The sequence below is a fragment of the Anolis carolinensis genome, chromosome 4 (genome assembly GCF_035594765.1).
Source record: "Anolis carolinensis isolate JA03-04 chromosome 4, rAnoCar3.1.pri, whole genome shotgun sequence".
In the NCBI taxonomy this organism is placed as follows: domain Eukaryota; kingdom Metazoa; phylum Chordata; class Lepidosauria; order Squamata; family Dactyloidae; genus Anolis; species Anolis carolinensis.
The window spans coordinates 58904639-58924278 of NC_085844.1; the positions used below are offsets into that span (position 1 = coordinate 58904639).

Genomic DNA, 19640 nt, shown 5'->3' on the forward strand with positions numbered 1-19640 from the left:
CTTATCCAACATTCTGCCGGTCCGTTTATGTTGGATAAGCGAGACTCTACTGTACTTCTTTTCCATTTTTTTCCTTCTTTGGATTTTCTCTGGCAAACAAAACCAGTGAAAGAACCAATAGAAAAACACACTCTACAAACTGAAGATGGCAATAGACCTGAACCTCCCATAGACTTCCATGACTCTTTTTTTGTGCAGTTGCATAGTTAAAGCCTCACTGGAATGCATCCTAAGAATATTAAATATATTATAAAATAAACCAGATAGATTAAATAAAGTGGTGAAAGTAACTGATTTAAGCTTAGGTGATTCAACTCAAAGATTTAGAATGTGTTTTAGTAGTTATGATCAGAAAGATAGCCAAGGTGGTATAGTGGTTTGAGTGTTGGACTAAACTCTGGAGGGTTTGGCCCTGGATATTACCTCAATGAATTACCTCAAATAAATTCTGTCTGTCTCAGAGGAAGCAAAACCAACCCCCTCTAAACAAATCTTGCCGAAAAATCCCATGATAGGGTAGCCTTAGAGTTGTTATAAATCTGAAACAACTTGAAGCGACACAACAAATAACCAGAAAACATTCCGGGAGGCATTCGTTACTTTCAGTAAAGCAGCAGTTGTACCACTCACCTTTTCTCCTCTATTAATATGGATATAAAATATCTTATTTTGTTTTGCTTTGACTGCTTGGTTGGTTTGGTACCTGTATATAGAAAATTGATAGATAAAGTAACCGATTGATGGGTTGCATGCTTAGTGTGAAGCATGACTGTCCTCCATGACAGGTAACTTTGGAAGAGAGGTTCATTAGACCCAGCTGCACCATTTCCCGGAATTACTTGTTTTCTAAGCTCAGCTCTGCACACGATGCCTCAGAAGAAAAATCAGAAAACTAAACTACGCATGTATGATGAGCTGGAGGAAAACAGCTGTTCGATAGTTACCTGTCATATATGGCATTGCCTTTTCATATGGTAGCACAAATATCCAAAAATAAAGATGTGCAATGAAAAACACTGAGCCCAAGAGCCTACATTAGGATTTTATCATCATCTTCATTATCAGCTACCTCTTGTGGCTGAGTATGATTGCCTTCCAAGTGTAGAGTCTTGACAGTGACCTTAGAGACCTATTCTGGATCCACATGTTCTTCTGCAATGAGGACATCTATTTCCAGATGGAAGGCGATCCTGACAATGATTGGCTTGTTGCGCCTTCCTCTTGATACATTTCTACCCTCCATTTGTACTTCTTCGAACTCCACAGCACTGTTGGTAACAGCTGACCTCCAATTAGAACACGCAAGGACCAGGGCTATGTCTATGCCAGAGTTTTTAAGCCTAGCTTTAAGGCCAACTTTAAATCTCTTTTGCTGTCACCAACATTCTGCTTTCTGTTCTTGAGCTGAGAGTAGAGTAACTGTTTTGGGAGATGGTGATTGCGTATTTGGACAATATGGCTATTAGGGTTGCATAGCAATACATTGATTATGTTACACAACCCATATTTTGAATGGCTGTGCCACTCAACTGAATATATAACTAAATGCACATCTGCATGCAAGGCAACACAGTATGTGTAGCTTTGCTTTCCTGATCATGACCTGAATGCAGGCTCTGTGCATCTGCCTCTGTAGTGTATAAGGAACTAATAGGACACCCATAATAGGTATAGGGAGCTTGGAGCACTTTGGAATAGCCTCCATGTGGTAATCATAATCTGCAGAGTGGCCAAACGCTCTCTGTTTATCTCTGCTGGGATGATACAGTCCAAGATCAAGGACTTTCAAGTTTTTGTAGGTTAATGGAGGACATCTCTATTAATGCATTAATACCATATTTTAGCATCACTTGTTTATGGCGCACAAAGTTAGATATTATATAAACATTACAATCTGGATTCAGACTGAGTTAGTCACACTATTCCACTAAAATAATAAATGGGTCTTGAGTTATGACTGCTTTAAATGGTATCTGAATATAATTAATTTAGTCCAGAACAGTCCATTGTTCATTTTATTTAATGCATTTTCCAAGTGAACAAAGATTGGAATACCTCAGAAGTTATGGCCAGCTTGAAAGGTGAAAACCATTTTTCGAGCCTTTTGTAGAAAGATGGCCATAACTTCTTGAAAGGTGGACACCACTAAAATAAATAATAAATAAATGGTGAATACCACTATCTTGTGCCATGCTTTGAAGCAACATCTGCCAGCAGCTGTAATATTTCCATTAACCCATATTACAGGATCTGGAAAGTTATATTCAGATTGCTTTGCAGTGACAGGTGGCTTTAGGTAAATACATTTAATTTTCATCAGTTCTCCAGCTAGAAAGATACATTTGCCCCAATTATTTGCCTACCGCTAGGTTTTGTCCTTGTTTGGTTTGTGTTGTAGATCCCTGGCATAAAAATGCAATGCAAATTCCTACCATATATCAGTTTGTCAGAAATACTCTCAGCAGCTGGAAACCCACCTTGATGCACTAATCTGGCTCATTGTATCTCAGTCAGTCATGTCTATTTTGCCCACAGCCCAGTGAAACATGGAAGGTACCCTCATCCACATCATAGATGATAGGAATAGTTAAATGTACATAGATCAGGCATGAGCAAACTTCATCCCTCCAGGTGTTTTGGACTTCAACTCCCGCAATTCCTAACAGCCACGCTGTTAGGAATTGTGGGAGTTGAAGTCCAAAACACCTGGAGGGCCCAAGTTTGCCCGTGCCTGACATAGATGCTAAGCTTTGGTCAGCCTAACAGTGGTAACATTGCTGGAAGTGACTGTCTGTATTGGTCACATAAAGCAGTCATTTTAAAAGTAAGCTTTTTATATGTGTAAGGACAGATTGAGCACTTGTAGTGTTCCTCATCCTTTTCTTGAATGTATTTGAATTTTGGTGACTTCTGTATTTTAGGAGCAGTGGTCATTTCTCCAGTTTCATTCTCAGCTGGTCTCACCCGGAAGCCTTTTCCTAATGATGTGGGTGTGGTGCATTTTAACAAAGTGCTTGTAAATGATGGAGAACATTATAACCCTGACACAGGTAAAGAAATTGTGCATAAAGGACAAGAGAATTGTTGAAAAGTATATTGTATATGAAAACTGCTTAATGCTGTCCAAATAGAGCAGGCTTCAGGATTTTCGGCCCCAGTATCCATGTTTATATTATGCGATCTAATTACCATATTTGTTGTAAGGAGTAAAAACAATAGTAAAAGCTCCATGTTTTTATCTTCTGTCTTCAGAAACCAGATAAAGGAAGGTAGTGATGTCTACAGAGGGGAAAAAAGCTTATCTGCTAGGAAAAAACAATTTTCTTCATAATTATTAAAGGCACAGGAAGCCTGTGTTTTGCCTTTAGTCACCATATTTTGCTCTTTCTAAAGCCTAATTTCAAAAGAAAATGGTGATGGCCGTTTTGCTAATAGTCACCTTGTGGTAATATCTAGCAGCTGCAGAAATGTAAATTAAGATATGTTGTGTTGCAGTAAATGTAAATGACTAGTCATTTGCAGACTAAAAATAACTGTGACTTAAAGTTACTTGCTTGTTAACTCTAGAAACTGACTTATAATCAGAGGATCAAAAGCCTGTCTGTTTTGATCTCAGTTTCTAACATCACTGTTCTTACAATAAGTTGAGACTTCTGTAGCACAGCTGGCAAAGACAAATGGAAATGTGCACTGGAGCTTAAGGTGATATGTATGCAGTAATTAACTGTGCTCCAGAGAATTTTGTAACCACTCAAAATAAACTTGGGCAATTTGGGAAATAGCCTCCACTCTTGGAAAGACAAACTTCCTCCAGTTCCATTTTATTCATGCTCTTTGCACACTTGTCTGTGTTGTGGTTAGTGATATTAATAGACAATACTTGTAGTAAGAATATGTAGTGCCAGCTCAGGAGGTTTACAGATGAGGATCAAAGCAACCTAGAAACCTTTGACTGCTTTAGTTTAGTCAATATGGAATATTTATTGCCAACCCCCCCCCCCCCACCACCACCTTCCGTTTGCTAAATTTGTATATAATAATCCATGGGCAGAAATGCTTTTATCTAGGGTAGTCAAAATCCATCAAGTACAGGGCTGAGCACTGTTTCTGCAGCACACATGAAGTCATGTGCTGCTCGCCAACAAAGCAACACTCTCATCTGCTTATATTATAATCAGAAAACATACTATGTAAGCTACAGGAGGAGAAAACAGCTGCATGCATCCTTATGTAGCATGTGGAGGGAACTGCAATCTAGTGGTTCACTAGTTCTTCATTCTTCCTATGAAGCCTGGAGATGACACTCAAAATTCTAGTTCCACATTTTGGGCTGGACTGCCGCTTGCAAAAATAAAACATATCCACCATTGTTTTGGTCCCTTTTGATTGTCCTTCTTATCCAAATTGTTGCATTTATGATTTACTTTATACATTTTCAGATCTCTCACACTTTTTAGATTACAGTTGCCCTGTCTTCTCAAAATTATCCATGCAGTGGACGTGTGTCTCTCGTTAACCCCCACAGACTTCCATGAAAGTGGCAAAATTGAAGAATGCAGTGACAGAGGAACTCCCTAGCAGAAGACAGAATTGCATTCCTTTGTATGCATTTGGGAGCTGCTATGTAATCACAATCAGCTCAGTGGATAAAAATGTACTAAAAGTGTGTGCAGGAGCTAAGGGAGAATGAGTTCATCAGTGGCCTAAGAGGAATATTATGTTTCTTTTCAATTTAAAAGACAATGTAAACATTTCAGATTGTGATTTCCATTTCCTTGTAAAAAAAATACTTGCCTGACTGAGAAAAAAACCAAGAGGAATTGTTCTAATGCTAACTATATAGTGGACTTTTTAAAGTAATGAAGTGTATTTTTTGCAGGTATCTTCACATCGCCTTATGAAGGCCGTTATCTGATCACAGCTGTCCTGGCTCCAGAGAGGGATGAGTATGTGGAAGCTGTACTGACTGTTTCCAATACAAGTATTGCTCAGCTCCATACAGCAGGCTATAGAAGAGAGCTTCTTGAACAGCACAAACCCAAATCGGGAAGACGGACTTGTAGTGGAACTGGGGCTCTCCATCTTGTTGTTCATCTCAAGGCTGGAGCAGAAGTAAGCATTGTAGTTACTGGGGGCAAGCTGGCCTACACAGACTCTGATGAAATGTATTCGACATTCAGTGGGGTGTTTCTATACCCTTCCGCTTCTCAACTGTAGGGTGTGCTGCAATAGAAGAGGAGTAAAAAAAATCCTGAAGAAAGTGATGGTAATAAATGATGAAGTGATATTATACTTCTGTCCTCCGGCTCCATGTGTTTTCCCTGCCTTGAAGACTTCCGTGCAGTCCTTTACATGCTTATAGCTGCACATTTCCGCAGGGGTGCAAAAAGACTTGCTTTTGAGGAGGTACATTTAGGATTGAACATTTTGCCCAGCATCTTGTTGACAGTATATATAAGTGTAATGGATGGGGGAGGGAATGGTGCTTGCATATCTGTGTTTTGGTCCTAGCCCCAAGGCTGCTTGCCCTATGGTCAAGAGCAACTAGCTAGAACATGCCCAAATGGCCCCCGGAGAGATGCTGCTGCTCTCAGCAGCTTTCTGGTTAATGTTGGTTTAATAATGGATGTAGCCAGGTAGAGGGACCTCCCATAAGTATGACCTTAGGTTCTGCCATTGCGATGTACAGCCTCATCACATGCCTATCCTAGGATGCTGCCAAGACGCAGCCAGGACAGAGCCCATCACATAAAGTAGGGCTACTTCTTCCTGGCTCCATGCATGCTGCATGTTGGCAGTGTGCTAAGAGGCATCCCTGAGAACACGGGTGACTACCGGTGTTCTCAGAGTAAGACAGGGACAGCACAGAATCAAGTCAGGAACAGATGGGTTTCTACGTGTGATGGTAAGAGGGTGATTGGGACACTTCCCGAATGTTTACCCCATTGCCCCATGGATGCTGCCGCTGTCCTCCGGCTCCATGTGATGAGGTCCTTAGATCTCAGCTTGTATGTTATTTCTCAAATTATTTGCAGTAAATCGTAGCTTTCTAAATGCACTAAGGGAGCTAAGGAGTTGTGATGATGTACCAATGTAAAATGTTCAAAATCTACAATATGCAAACATTTACTTTCTAGAAGTTAATGGCAATTGGAGCTATAGAACCTAGTCAGTGTCCTTACGATATAATTTCAGGTTCCTATTCATTATCCATAAAATGAAGAAAGAAATAGTAAAACAAAGCAAGTTTTATTCCACCCAACTCAAGGTACATATTGAAAATTGTACCAGTTGTAATGGCTCTGGTAGTGGTAGTGACACTTACCTTTTTATTAACACATGGAAATGTTCAAAACACTTTCAGTGCATCATCTAATGCAGACATGAGAACATGCATTTCTTGAGGTTTTCTTAAGCAGAGAAAACCCAGAAATGGATTTGCTCATCCCTTCCTCTGTGTTATAGACAACACCACCTGGTATACATTGGTGGTCTCTCATCCAAACACTAACCAGGGCTAACCCTGCAGGGCTTCCAAGATAAGATGGGATCTGGTGCCTTTAGGGTAGTTAGCCACACTAGGACTACTAGGCAGTGATACAGAATTCTATTAATATCTTAAAAAGGAAGTCTCATGCGTCATTTCTTTCCCATTAGCCAAAGTATCTGGTTTCATTTATAGCATGGTACCTAATCTTTGGTGCAACCCTCTTCCCGTGGGGCTGGTTAATACAAATATAGCTTTCACTTCTTACCTCTTTAATGAACTCTCACATTTTCCTGACAAAAATCATGAAGTACAGAACAGACCTCACTCGACATTTTCAAAACCTTATGACTTCTTCATGTGACATTTTTTCCCCTTGTGGTAAGTGGCAATCTTAAAAACATTGAGCTAAGGAATACACACCCTGTTTTATTTTCTCTTCCCATCCCTTACATTTGACGATTTACTAAGAATTAAGGAAGTTACTTCTTGTAGTTAAAGAAAGGACTCGCCTCATCAACTGGTTTGCAAAATATCTATCTTATTAGTCTTCTCCCTTGAGGTCTTAGAAATAGCTATGATTTTATTTCATAGTCCGGTCAGGCATCCCCTTAAGAATTGTTACCAAGCAACATAAAACAAACGTCCTTCTCAAAGCTGAGCTCACACTATTAGTTACAGAAAAGTCTTCTACATTTCCTAGTTCCTTCAAACTGTATAAAAATATAATTATTAAAATACTCACTCTTCCAGTTCAGTCAAGCTCTTACAAATTGCAGATGAAATATTCTACACATGGAAATACTGAAATTGGAGTTACATGTCCTTATACTACAGGTTATAAGCTGATGTTGTTGATCATTAACAACAGTAACATTTTTCTATATTTGTTTTTGCCCTCCATGTCTGTAAAATTAAACTGTAGGTTATTGAAACCTAAGGCAATATGAGCATGAGATTGTCAACTGCTATCATGATCCAGGGCCATTTAAGACATTACGGGAAAGCCATTCTTTCTCTCTCCTTTTGAAGCTATTATCTGGACCATATTTCATATGTTCAGATAACTTTTTTCCAAAGCAATATCTTTTCTTGTCAGTTGCTAAGGTAGAAATTTCATTTTTCAAAATATTTCTATCCTTTCTTCTATCATGGGATTTCAGGGTGGCATTCAATTAAGTAATTGCTTTCATTGGAACAATCAAAGTAATTTAATTTGACTAAGAAAATAGATGATACATTTGAATGTATACATAAATTTTTCTAGCCATACAGACAAATCTTTTCTTGTCCTCAAACTCATTCTCCCTGTTGTGGGTAAGAGTATCTCAGTTCTAAGGAAAAGCAGACTGGCAGGCTCGAAGTCTTTAAACATCTTCTTTCCACATTAGGTTAGGTGTCTTGTTAAACAATGAGGAAATAGTTACACAAATAAGTTGAAATGCAGAATTTGTACATCCAAGATTCTGGCTTTCAGTTAATTTATGTATCCAAATGACACTATTTTGCACTAGATGTCCTTGTGTCAGGAACAGAGCTGTCCCTTTCTTTATCATGCTCTTCTCTCCACTTCATTTGTCATCAATTCATCTCTGCTTGATTTCCTTTGCATACTCCATGGCCCTCTTCGCAGCCCCACATTCCATAACCTTATTGGAACAGGCATTAAGCATTCCTAAGGAAATGCTGTCAGAATCAATTCATTTCATAATCCCACTTTCCCTAACGTATGTGACTTTTAGAAGACTTCACAAAAGCTTACAGGAAGAATTTTATCCATGTTTATGTTTGAGTGATTTCTAGAATAAGGAAAAGGTATGAATGTTGGCAGAAAGCCAACTGGCAATAAAGGCTACAAGTGGGAATTGCAACAAAAAGCTGAAGTGCCGAGGGCTTCTGTTCAGGTTTGGAGCAACTCCATTCCACCCACACTGTCCTCCAACCCCAATAAGCAAGCAAGCATACAGTACTCTCTGAATATGCACACTCCTTGAACTCTTTCAGCCCTTTAAGGTTTTGGGGTTTTTTTTGGGGGGGGGGATATCCTTCAGTAGCATTTTCTTTATCTCCCTGTTCTATGATAGAGGATTCTGTTACAGACACATAAATCTGGACTATTGGCAAAAGGATTGTATGTCATAAAATGTATACTACCAAAGATCTTAAGTCGTATTGGTGAAAGATGGTGTGCTTACAATCACTAGTTTGTACTGGGTTCTAGCTTTTGTTTCCATTATGCATACCAAGTACTAACAGAACCATTCAAAATCCAGACTGTTTCTTTCCTTCTAAAGCTATTCCATACACTTTGGAAATAGGGAACATGTTGACTAAAATAGTGTAATCACACTATGAACTATTTTTATGTCATAGTAACAAAATATTGGTAGTCTTTGGCTCTAGAGGATAATCACTTAATTTTTTTAAGGAAGTATTCTTGACTTTACTGATTTTTCAGTCTCCTGTCAGATAGATCATCTGATTTTGTCAACAAGTTCAAGAAGATGTATTACTTTTCCTCCTAGTTATAGTAGTGTCACCATTACTGTGATTATAATCCACAGACCATTTTGGGTTCTACTAGGAAGAACTTCAGATATACACAAATCACAAGCTTTGGTGAGGTTTTATTGTCAGTTTCATTAAATACAACAAAATGACTCTTTTTTCCTAACAGATCCAGTCTTTACAAAAACAAAACAAAAACTCCACTGCACTGGAATGTTCACTGATTGATAAATGAGTAAAACTCTTGTCAAAACAAAAATTGTTTGTAACACAGTTACACAGGATTCAATGAGGAGTTTCCTCCTCCCTTACATTTAGAACCAACCAAAATAGAAATCAGCTCTCAAAAACTGTCTTTGAACATTTTGTGGGTTAACAAAACAACTTCCTTGGTTAAAAGGCTAGCCTCAAAACCATTAGTTCAAATACATCTCTTATTACATATTTTGCATTAGTAGTTAGGATGTTTACATTTTGCACTCTGATGGTAAGCCTACATCACATAGTTGTACTAACTTAAATGAAATCCACTAGAATTTTCCCGTTGAGTCATATAAAATATACTGAGTTTTCCAAATGAAGAGTTTTTGAACATCATATTAACACAGTAATATTTTGAAAAAAATTGTTTTTTCTGTACTATACGAATACTTTTTTGCATCTGTCTCTCTCACACACACATACACACGTCATCTTCTCCAAATACTGATTTGAACACCAAAAAAAGTCCCTAACTTTAAATGGTAATATAAAATGATTGTTTTCTTGCATAACAGTTTCTTATTTTTACACAAATGCAGCAAAGAGATTTTGACTATGATTTCCCACTTCCTTACTTTAAAACTGCCATATTAACTTTCATTGACAAATTCTAGGTAAATAATTTTAGACGTGCAGCAGATGCTGTTCAATACACTTCCAAAGTAACAGGAAATGCATTCACAAATGATCATTACGAAGGCTGTTCATACACACAAGTGTCTTATCTCTTTCACAGAAAGAACATAGCATGCTGATCTGAAATAGATGAAGTAACTTAGCTTAGTTTCCCCAAACCAGCTCCAAACCATTCATTTCTACTACAGCAAGGAAACAGACCAAAGATGAGCTGCCTGTCAGCTTCATGGTGCTGTAAAACACTATGGTCAGTTAGAGTGACTGAGGTAAAATTCATAGCTTACATAGAGCTATCTAAAGCTAGACCAAAAAATCATCAAACATAAGCATACAATTTTTAGAAGTACATATTTATTTAAATTTAAAGTGTTTGGATTAAGATGGTTTGAGAACACTCTTCAGCATTAAATATAGAAACAGCAGGATTCTGTCCATCTATAATGCAGGAAGAAAATCCTTCAGGAAGCTTTTTGGAAATGTTTAATGTTCAAGAACCAAATGCAGATCTCGCCACCCAAACATTTTGTCTCTACTACTTTTTGAGGTGCAATATCTATTAAAAATGATTTAACTGCTGCTGAAAGTGTGGAATAAATAAGTTATTTGGTCTCAGAATGTAAAAGGGAAGAATGCAGGCAGACTTCAAGTATACAGAATCCTTTACAGAATGCAAAGTTAAAACAGAAATGAACCAATTTTACGTGCTAATGAAACCCACCTGTTATTGCAATTTTTTACTTGCTAGAGTTTTATAATTTGCACTTTTTGATCCTACGAGATTAATGTCTAACATTGGCATGTAGAATCTTCAGTCCATGTGCTGATGAACTCCAACTCACATCAGCTGTTCAGACCAGCTGAGGTTGATGGGAACTGGGCTGCAACAACAACTGGAAGGCCAGAGATCCCATGCTTACAATCTGATTAGAAAGTAGTTTCGAACACATCAGCACAGCTCAAAACTGTTTGTGTACTTACGTGGATCATTATTGCACAGCCTCTAAAAAAATGAATGAAATGACAGCCAAGATCTTGCAGGAATTAAAACAATTATGGCAATGCGGAGAGTGCCAATGGTTGCAACGAGAGAGAGAAACCTGATCCTGGCTTGAAGGGTTGGCACACAGGATGAAACACAATAATAGTGTATTACTTTTCTGTGCCATCCAAAAATATATGTGTACTGTGTAGCTGCATTTCTAGCAGTCTCCCAATGCTTACCCCCACTCACCCACCATGTAAATAGCTGCAACACAGCTATTCGATCAACAGTACGGGGGGGGGGGGGGATCAACAGGAATGCCATTTTTCTGTATGAGTTATATTCCTGCATTTGGATGTGCTCTTCAGATGACATCTTTGCAGTGCATCCAGTTACAGTAAATTGTTGGAAATGTCTTCACTCACTCTGCCCCACCCCCACCCCCAAATACTGAGGAGAGATGTACTGCTTGCAAGATGGATTGGGGAAAAGGATTTGGGTCATTGGGTAGTTGGAAGATCATTTGATTTATGCATTTGTAAATTCTGATACGAGCATATTTCCTACAAAAACACACTATAGACCAAGCCACTGCTTTGGACTCTATGAGAGATCTTAATGAGCCAAGTTATGTTTCTGATGGGAAAAGCTTCATATAGACCTTAGGCACTTTCACCATAGCTGGCTCAATGTGAAATCAGAATCAGCTTCATAATTTGTACCTAGCAAATAATTTACAATATTTAATAGATTTACATGAAATGAGAAACTGTGGCCCTCTAACTCCAACCACTCCTAGCTAACATAGCATAAAGGAATTTATGGGATCTGAAGTCCAACAACATCTTAGCCTAGATTTACTACATGGTGATCAGGAAGTTACAAGCTATTCCCAAAATAGTGCCAGCACTGAATTGGCACTTCATTGGCTTGCTGGATTCACTGTGCCACTGTCACAATTTTTTTACATCAAATCTCCGAACTAACATTTATAGCTGATACACCAAACTTCTCACAAGGATCCTACTGCCAAATGGAAAAACCTTGATACAAAGTTCTGCAAAGGCATTAACAGTACTAACTATACATATTACTTTTGTTATAACACAAGAATTTATCCCTGAAAAGTGAATGTATATGTTGCCTACGATCATACACTGCACAGATACCAAGTGCAGTTAAGAGATGTCAACTGTACAGTTGTTGCAGCAAAAATGATATTCCATAGATTTTGATTTGATACAGCTTCTTATGAAACAAAAAAATGCCACAAGTAACAAAAGGCAGCTCAGGTAGCCTACTTGCTGAATAGGATTTGTCTACCAACTGCAAGAGGCAAAGACCACAAGTGAGTGCTAAACAAACGTGCTGTCTTGACTTCAACACTCATTTCCTTCTAGACAATAAAGAATGAGAGTACCCTTCACACACTAACTGGTAAATTCTTGGAGAGGTTTTAAAGAATATTGAATAACCAAAACCTCACATATTCTACCTGAAATAGCCTATGTGGCTATTTAAATACTAGATATAATTCCTATAATGCACCTCACATACTTTATCCTATCACTCTAATATGCCTAATATAGTACTGGCTATCAGTTTTACAACTTTTTTCTGTTTTCTTCTAAGATGATACATTATGACTAGTAAAATATCACACACAACCACTGTGATTTGTATGAATGGAGATGCAAAGTGGCCCAAGAATTCCAGTTTTTTGTCTTCTGTCTTCTTGGTGGTCTGCTATTTCAAAGACAGTTATCTTTCCAATGCTTTTAATCAGTCAGTAAAAAAGTGTAAAAGAAAAAAGAGATCAGTACTGCATTGCATTGGTTTGTGCCAAATCCATGACGCTTCCTGTATTTAATAAGACACATGGCACCAAAAGTGGCCTCTCTAGGAAAAGGTTCAGTGTGAACAATGCCTATTGTTCAAGCTAAATCTTCTACATTCACTTCTGGAAGCTGTTCTCTCCAATAGCAGAAGGAGCTGAATTCCGGGCATAAGAAAGCAGAGTTCTGTTCTTTATTAAGAAGTGGAAACACGTGTTCTACAAGTTCACTCAGTCTGTAATATCTGTGTTCAAAAATAAATTAGAAGAGTTATTAATTACTCTCATTTCTATTGCTGAATTCAGCCTATTTTATAGTACACACTGGAAATAACTGTCAGGTAAGTGTGCACAGCAGTTTGATGTTTAAGGTCTGGTTCTGAGCATGAAAGTATGTATTGTTGAGTTTAAATATATATTCACTCAAGAACTCATGCAGTCATAATACCAGAATGCAGCTTCTCATCATCTTGGATAATTTCCTGTTTTACATAGGATTTCACACATTTTCTTTACAATGTATATTACAAAGCTTTCCTATTCAACCAATTTTTTAAAAACACAGATACTTACGAAGATTTGTTTCCCTTTGTCTGTTCTTGAATTAATTCACCTTTTGGGTTGACTGTGAATATTCTACAATCTGGAACTCCAACTTTCATGTAGGCGTACACATCCTGAATGCCATGAATACAACATACCATGTAATTTAAATCTGTCAATTTTTAATCTAGCTAATGCTGCATTACAAAACATCAAACATGAATAGTGTTGACCCTGACTCATGAGGAAAAACCAAACACGAGCATGTGAAAAATCTGATCATGTGGATTTCAAAGTTAATTTAGTTTTCAAAAGCTCAGTGAAATAATGTATCTTAATCCCCCCTTTTCTCCCTGTTTATCCATGTCTTTCAATCGCCTCCAAAATTGGGATGGTAGGGGTGGGCTGCACAGATGTCTGCATATGGAATGGAGGTGAAAAGAAGCTTTCCTCCCATGAACTTCTTAAGTCAAAATCAAAATGTAATTAACATTCTCCACTCACAATGGAAACATATTCTTTCTTGGAACAGGTAGCTTTGGAAAACATTTACCACCTGTGCTCAGGCACATTATCTAATTAGGAAGGGCTTTGTTCAGGAGTCTTGTCTATATTTGTTTGTTTTGGAACAAGTTATGAAAGCAGCCTAAGCCAAATGCAAAATAGGAAGAAGTCAAAAGAAATTTTAGGAGAATGTTGCTTGAGACAGGGTTTCATTTGCCACACAGTTCTCCCATATCCAAACCTGTTTTATTTTCTGGTCTGAAAGTGTTAAAAAACCATGTTCCCATTTAGCTTTCTTTTACTTGCTGTACCATGATGAATACTTACATTAGGTCTGTTCCCAAAAGCAGCATAGAAGGGCTGTTCACAAGGACCAAATAGGTTTTTGATATCATTTAGACACTCAATTTTAAACTTTTCTGGTTTCTTTTCTATCACTTCCCTGGAGGAAAAGAATACAGACACTGAGAAAAACAGTTGGAGGCATGCAATCACTTTTTTTAATGGATGGGCAGATTGATACTTATGATAAATCAACCCTTTTCAAGAAACAATGTGTAAAAACAGCCAGGCACTGGGGGTTCTCATAATGAATCAGTGCAACTGTATCTATTTAATGCTTTTCTTAATGCTTCATTTCAACACTTAAATATTTGCCTAGTCTATCATTAGAAAATTACTGCTGGCTGCTAAGTTTCATCAATGTGGAAGGATCAGAACATGCACTGAAAGGTACAATCCCTGATGAAGCTGCAGGTGATTAAAGGCAGCCTTAGCTTGAGACTCTGGAACGTATGCTAGCCTGAGTAGATAGCAATTAAAAATAAATGTCCACCACTTGTTCCAAAGAGGCAACGTACACAAAGGGTACAAAATGGTTTCTGAGTTATGGGGACAAAGGCGAAGAAACAAGGGCTATGAGGAAAAATGAACCAGCAGGGCAGAATAAGGAGAGTAACGGAGGTGGGGAGGAATTGCCAGAAGAAAAAGAGTTATAGAACGAAGGGTAATGTGAAGAGTCTGAGTCTTGTCTTCATTCCCAGTCTCTCCAACAGCCCATGAAACTTCAGAGATTTTAACTGGTCTTCGCACAATGATAATTCTGTGTAACACTCTATAGGTAGGTTCATATTTGATACAGGATCCCAATAAAATGTAAGTAGCCTTGGCTGCCTTAATCCAGGGTGAGGGTGACTAGAGCTTGGTCGTGTCAAAAGTCTTTCTTCTTCCAACTATATTGCAATCTCTATGATCACATTTACCATGTACGTTCAATGCATATTCAGGATCTTTTAACAAAACTAATTTGTAGGTGATTCTAAACATATACTTTTCTTAGCATTTCTTTAATTAACTTCAATGATTATGTGTTTGATGTGTATTATCTTCTTGCAATCTTTACAACAACCCCGTAAACAAAAAGGCTATGTATAATTCAACACTTTTCCACAAACTATAGTGTGCAGGGGTTTTCCCTCTGGGCTCATTAGAAAGTTAATGACTAAGTTAAGTTACCTCAATATGTTTTAATATGATTCTATGTGTGCACAGGTGAAATACATGGAAAAGTTTCCATCATATAAAATGTGATTCTACAATGAAATCACCACTGAGTTTAGCTTGTTAGATTATATTGTACAATCGGCTAATTATGATGATGTAAAGATAGAGTTTGCCTACACTTTGCTTACATACCTATGGAAAGCAGAGAACAAACTGCTAGGAGACAACATCAATGGACCCCTGGGCAGGATTGTTCCCTTGTCATTGACCCAGTGTAAGTATCCTCTTGTCATGTCTGCCATTCCAATGGCACGAGCTGAACAATAGAGAAACTTATAGCCATTCCTAAGGAAAAACAAAGTGCTTAGCTGCTGTACAATGTTAGAAACTTCTCTGTAATGAGGCAAATTTTTTAAACTTTAAAAGATCAGATCAAGCTGGATTTCTGAAGGTGGAGTAACATATCTTGTTACTCAGAGAGAAGAGTATATTAACAGATGAGTTTAGCACAAAATGAGATGGTTATTTCATTAAACAATATACAGTAGACATAATTTCACTCTAGAACAGCTGTGTGCATGTAAAAATGTTGAAATAAACTGTGAACACATCTGTCATTTTCTACATTTGTTGTTTTGAATTTCGTTTAAATGATGTGCCTATGTAATGGTGATGGGCAACGGTCCAGCATATGGCTGTCATGTGCAGCCTCTTCTCTAAGTAAGTCTTGATGGATAATTGTAATATTTGAAACTGCCTTAAGATCAAAGATCAGTGCAATAAAGCAAAATAAAATGCACAGGCTGAAATCATCATTTCAGCACTCAAATGTCATATTTGAAAAATGCTTAATTTTCTCCACAAAATATTGCTCCAGAGTGTGATAAGAACACCATTCAATCTTTTGAACTAGTTCCTCAAATCAGGTTACCGATTTCATTATTTCTTTTTCTACATAATATTTAAGCTGTAAACCTGTTCAGCCTTGCTTAGACTCAAGTGAATATGCAAAAGTTTGAGCTAGCAGACTTTTTTAAAAACTCCTTCAAAATAAGACAGAAGTTTTCAATGGCACTCCATCAATGATATGCTAGCCTGCGTATGAACACATACTGAGTATGTATTTTAAAAAGGAAACATGAGAAAAACACTGAAACAAAGCAAAGATTTTGCTTCTTCATATCTCCCTCTCTTATGAATTATGCTAACTGAACCATGTTGGGACTAGAAGGTTTTAGGCAACAGGATGGAAGAAAACTGAAGAAAATATAAAGTGAATGGCAGGAGCAGCTGCCATGAAACAGCCTGCATTGTTTCTCTTCACTGTCTACTTTAGCCAAAACAGCAAACTTTATTGGAAGGAAACTTTTGAAATTAATAGAAAAATCATTTCACAAAGATCTTACTCGCTTTCCACTAGCATGAGGAGAAACAGACCTAGAAACTTTTCTTTCATGTCACATCAGCTGGCAATGTGAAAATCCAACTTAAAACTTCAACAAGCTTCTGCTTGTATGACCTTTGTATTTGAATTGCAGTCCCGTTAGAATACAGAGATACACATCTTTCATTAGTCCATAGAAATACGCAAAAAAATGAAGTTTAGGACTATTTGGCCAACAACAAATTAATTAATCAGCTTTTTTTTTTTCGTGTCAGGAGCAACCGGAGTTGCTTCTGGAGTGAGAGAATTGGCCGTCTGCAAGGACGTTGCCCAGGGGACGCCCGGATGTTTTGATGTTTTTACCATCCTTGTGGGAGGCTTCTCTCATGTCCCCGCATGGAGCTGGAGCTGATAGAGGGAGCTCATCCACACTCTCCCCAGGTGGGATTCGAACCTGGCAGCTTTCAGGTCAGCATCCCAACCTTCAAGTCACTTAGTCCACTACGCCATCTGGGGGCTAATTATTCAGCTATTCCCATTCAATATAACTGTTTCATAAGTATTATACTCACTCATTAATAGCATGGTAAAGCTTTGCAATACCCTGATGTGTCCAATCTTTGCCAAGCTGTGGGAGAATCTGTCCTAAGGCATCAGACCTAAACAAGGGGGGGGGGGGATTAAAAATCGAATGGTGTGAAGAAATGCATTAATTGAAGAAATGCGTTAATTGAATTAAGTGTTAACACAGCAAGAATAAGATTCATGCATTCGCTATCTTGAAGTCTCATGAAGTTTGTAATTTCCTATTAAAACAGCATGGGACAGCAGATGATAAAGCAGCAAATAATCCACAAATAATCACATTTGCAAAGAGGGCCACCCTTACAAACACAAACCCAATGTATAACACATTCATTGGTCCAGTGCATTAGCCAGCTCAAGGCATCCTAATAAAGCCAGGAAGTGATTTATAGGGACAGGATATGGGATGAGTTGGTATCTGTATGAGCAACCTGACTGGGCTGATTATGGAGATTATCAGATACAAATTACATTAACATAACAGTACAGTGGTTCATTAGGAGCAAAACTACACTGTAGCTTACTTAGTTATTGTACCATCAATATCAGAAATAATTATTTTGTCATTCCAGTTCCACAGATATATTGTCCCTGCACAACGGCAGGTTCCTTGATACTGGGTCGTAATGCTGAACACAACATCATTTGGTCCATCTTTAAGTTTCAGTTTCTCCTTCAAAGGAAAAAGGAAAAGTATTGTTTACAAAAACAATGTATAGTCTCTTTCCAAAATGCTTCATACTGAGCCTAAAATTCAAGCATTCTAAATAAACACGTTGACTAGTTCAAGTTATAATCACTTTCAGATTTCTTACAATCATTTTACTATCTACCCACAATATGCTAAGGATGATAAGGGAAGCAACCACTGATTGGCTGTGATCTGAATAATGAACATCCAGGACTGGATACAGGTCACATTCCGGCATTACAGAATCACCTGAATTTTCCAGAATAAATGGACAACCACATGTATAACTAGTGTGGAAGCAGAGCTACTTTGCCCTATTTTATGAGAAGAATTTATAAGACAGGGGTACTAGGCATGCAAAGCCAGTAAGAGTTGATCAAGAGTTAATAATAAGTTAAAACAGAAGTGTCTACTAACAATATGACAGAGTTCTAAAGCACAGGCTCCCATTTTCCAATTGCTCAATCTGCTCTTGCAGAATTCTAGGAAATGTAGTTTAGAATTCCAAAAGCTATGTCCTAAGCTACATTTCCCAGACTTCTGCAGGAGCAAACTGGGCGATTTAGGAAACGGGGCCTGCATTTTAGACATCACTAATGTGATATTGTCCTATCTCACTGAAACCTAAATTTTCTCCATTTGCTTCTAAGGCAAGCATGGGCAAACTTAGGCCCTCCAGGTATTTTGGACTTTGAAGTCCAAATCACCTGGAGGGCCAAAATTTGCCCATACGTGTTCTAAGGGTATTAGGGACATTATGATTTTTTTTTAAAAAAAACTGTTCCCTGTCATGTATTTATTTCACTCAGTAGAATGGCAATTATTAAATACGAACCTTGAAAAAAAATACCCTATTTTTCCATTCTGAGATGCATCTACCCCCATCTGTTGGTGGTGCTGAAATTAATGTGTCTTACAACTGATGATGTCTTAGAACAGTGGTTCTCAACCTGGGGTCCCCAGATGTTTTTGGCCTACAACTCCCAGAACTCCCAGCCAGTTTACCAGCTGTTAGGATATCTGGGAGTTGAAGGCCAAAAACATTTGGGGACCCCAGGTCTTAGAACAAAAGAAACACAGTATTAATTCATGAGTTAAGCTATACTGTAGCTCAAATGCTATATGACTACCACCACTTTAAATTAATTGGATCAAAATTAATATTCCCCAATCAAAACACACTTTAAAAAAGTTAATATTGGTATAGTTTTATCATTTTGGATAGTTGTTATGTACTTATTTTTCTACAATATGTGTCTCTCATCAGAAACATGATATTTTTAAAATCAAACTCAAATCCAAGGTACTAGAACTAAATCCAAATTATGGAAATGAAGGGGCATGCCAGTGTAGGAAGATTTCTTCAGGAGATGCAAAAATAAACCTTAATGCCAATTCCACTATCCGAGAAAAAAATTGTTAATGCTTTCTATCTGTGTGTATAATTGCATGTGTTTGCGTGCAGAACTGTTAAGTTAGATACATCATTATTTAAAATTATGAGGATACTTATAGGAACAGATCACTTACAATTTGATCTGAAGACAACCTAAGTGACTTTTTATAAGAGGTAGTATTCCCGTGGCTTGAATGTTCAAGTGAAGAATCTATTTTTAAGGATTCTTTCAGTTCTCGTGATCCTTCATCATCACTAGAAGAATCATCATTTGTAGGCCTAACATGACATTAAAATAATAGCATATCAGATACTTCAGAAATTAC

At 37.7% G+C, this 19640-nt stretch overlaps 2 protein-coding genes across 3 annotated transcripts in view; one reads left to right on the forward strand and one right to left on the reverse strand.

The window, feature by feature from the left end:
- The window catches only part of emilin2 (elastin microfibril interfacer 2), a 49637-nt gene extending 44345 nt beyond the window's left edge, over window positions 1–5292 (forward strand). Inside the window, exons 7-8 of the mRNA XM_016992902.2 lie at window positions 2922–3050; window positions 4880–5292. Of these exons, the coding sequence (XP_016848391.2) occupies window positions 2922–3050; window positions 4880–5217 (467 nt within the window). The 3' untranslated portion in view covers window positions 5218–5292. The remainder of the gene's footprint in view (window positions 1–2921; window positions 3051–4879) is intronic.
- lpin2 (lipin 2) overlaps window positions 5084–19640 on the reverse strand; it is a 42609-nt gene continuing 28052 nt past the window's right edge. The window contains exons 14-20 of one of the 2 annotated variants that reach the window (XM_062980468.1): window positions 19449–19593; window positions 17752–17900; window positions 17215–17301; window positions 15451–15603; window positions 14083–14197; window positions 13282–13385; window positions 5084–5223 (exon numbers count right to left, since the gene is read on the reverse strand). In XM_062980468.1, the coding sequence (XP_062836538.1) occupies window positions 5208–5223; window positions 13282–13385; window positions 14083–14197; window positions 15451–15603; window positions 17215–17301; window positions 17752–17900; window positions 19449–19593 (769 nt within the window). In that variant the 3' untranslated portion in view covers window positions 5084–5207. Of the gene's footprint in view, window positions 5224–9097; window positions 12954–13281; window positions 13386–14082; window positions 14198–15450; window positions 15604–17214; window positions 17302–17751; window positions 17901–19448; window positions 19594–19640 lie in introns of those variants that run through there. The other variant, XM_003219688.4, reaches the window with a different exon arrangement.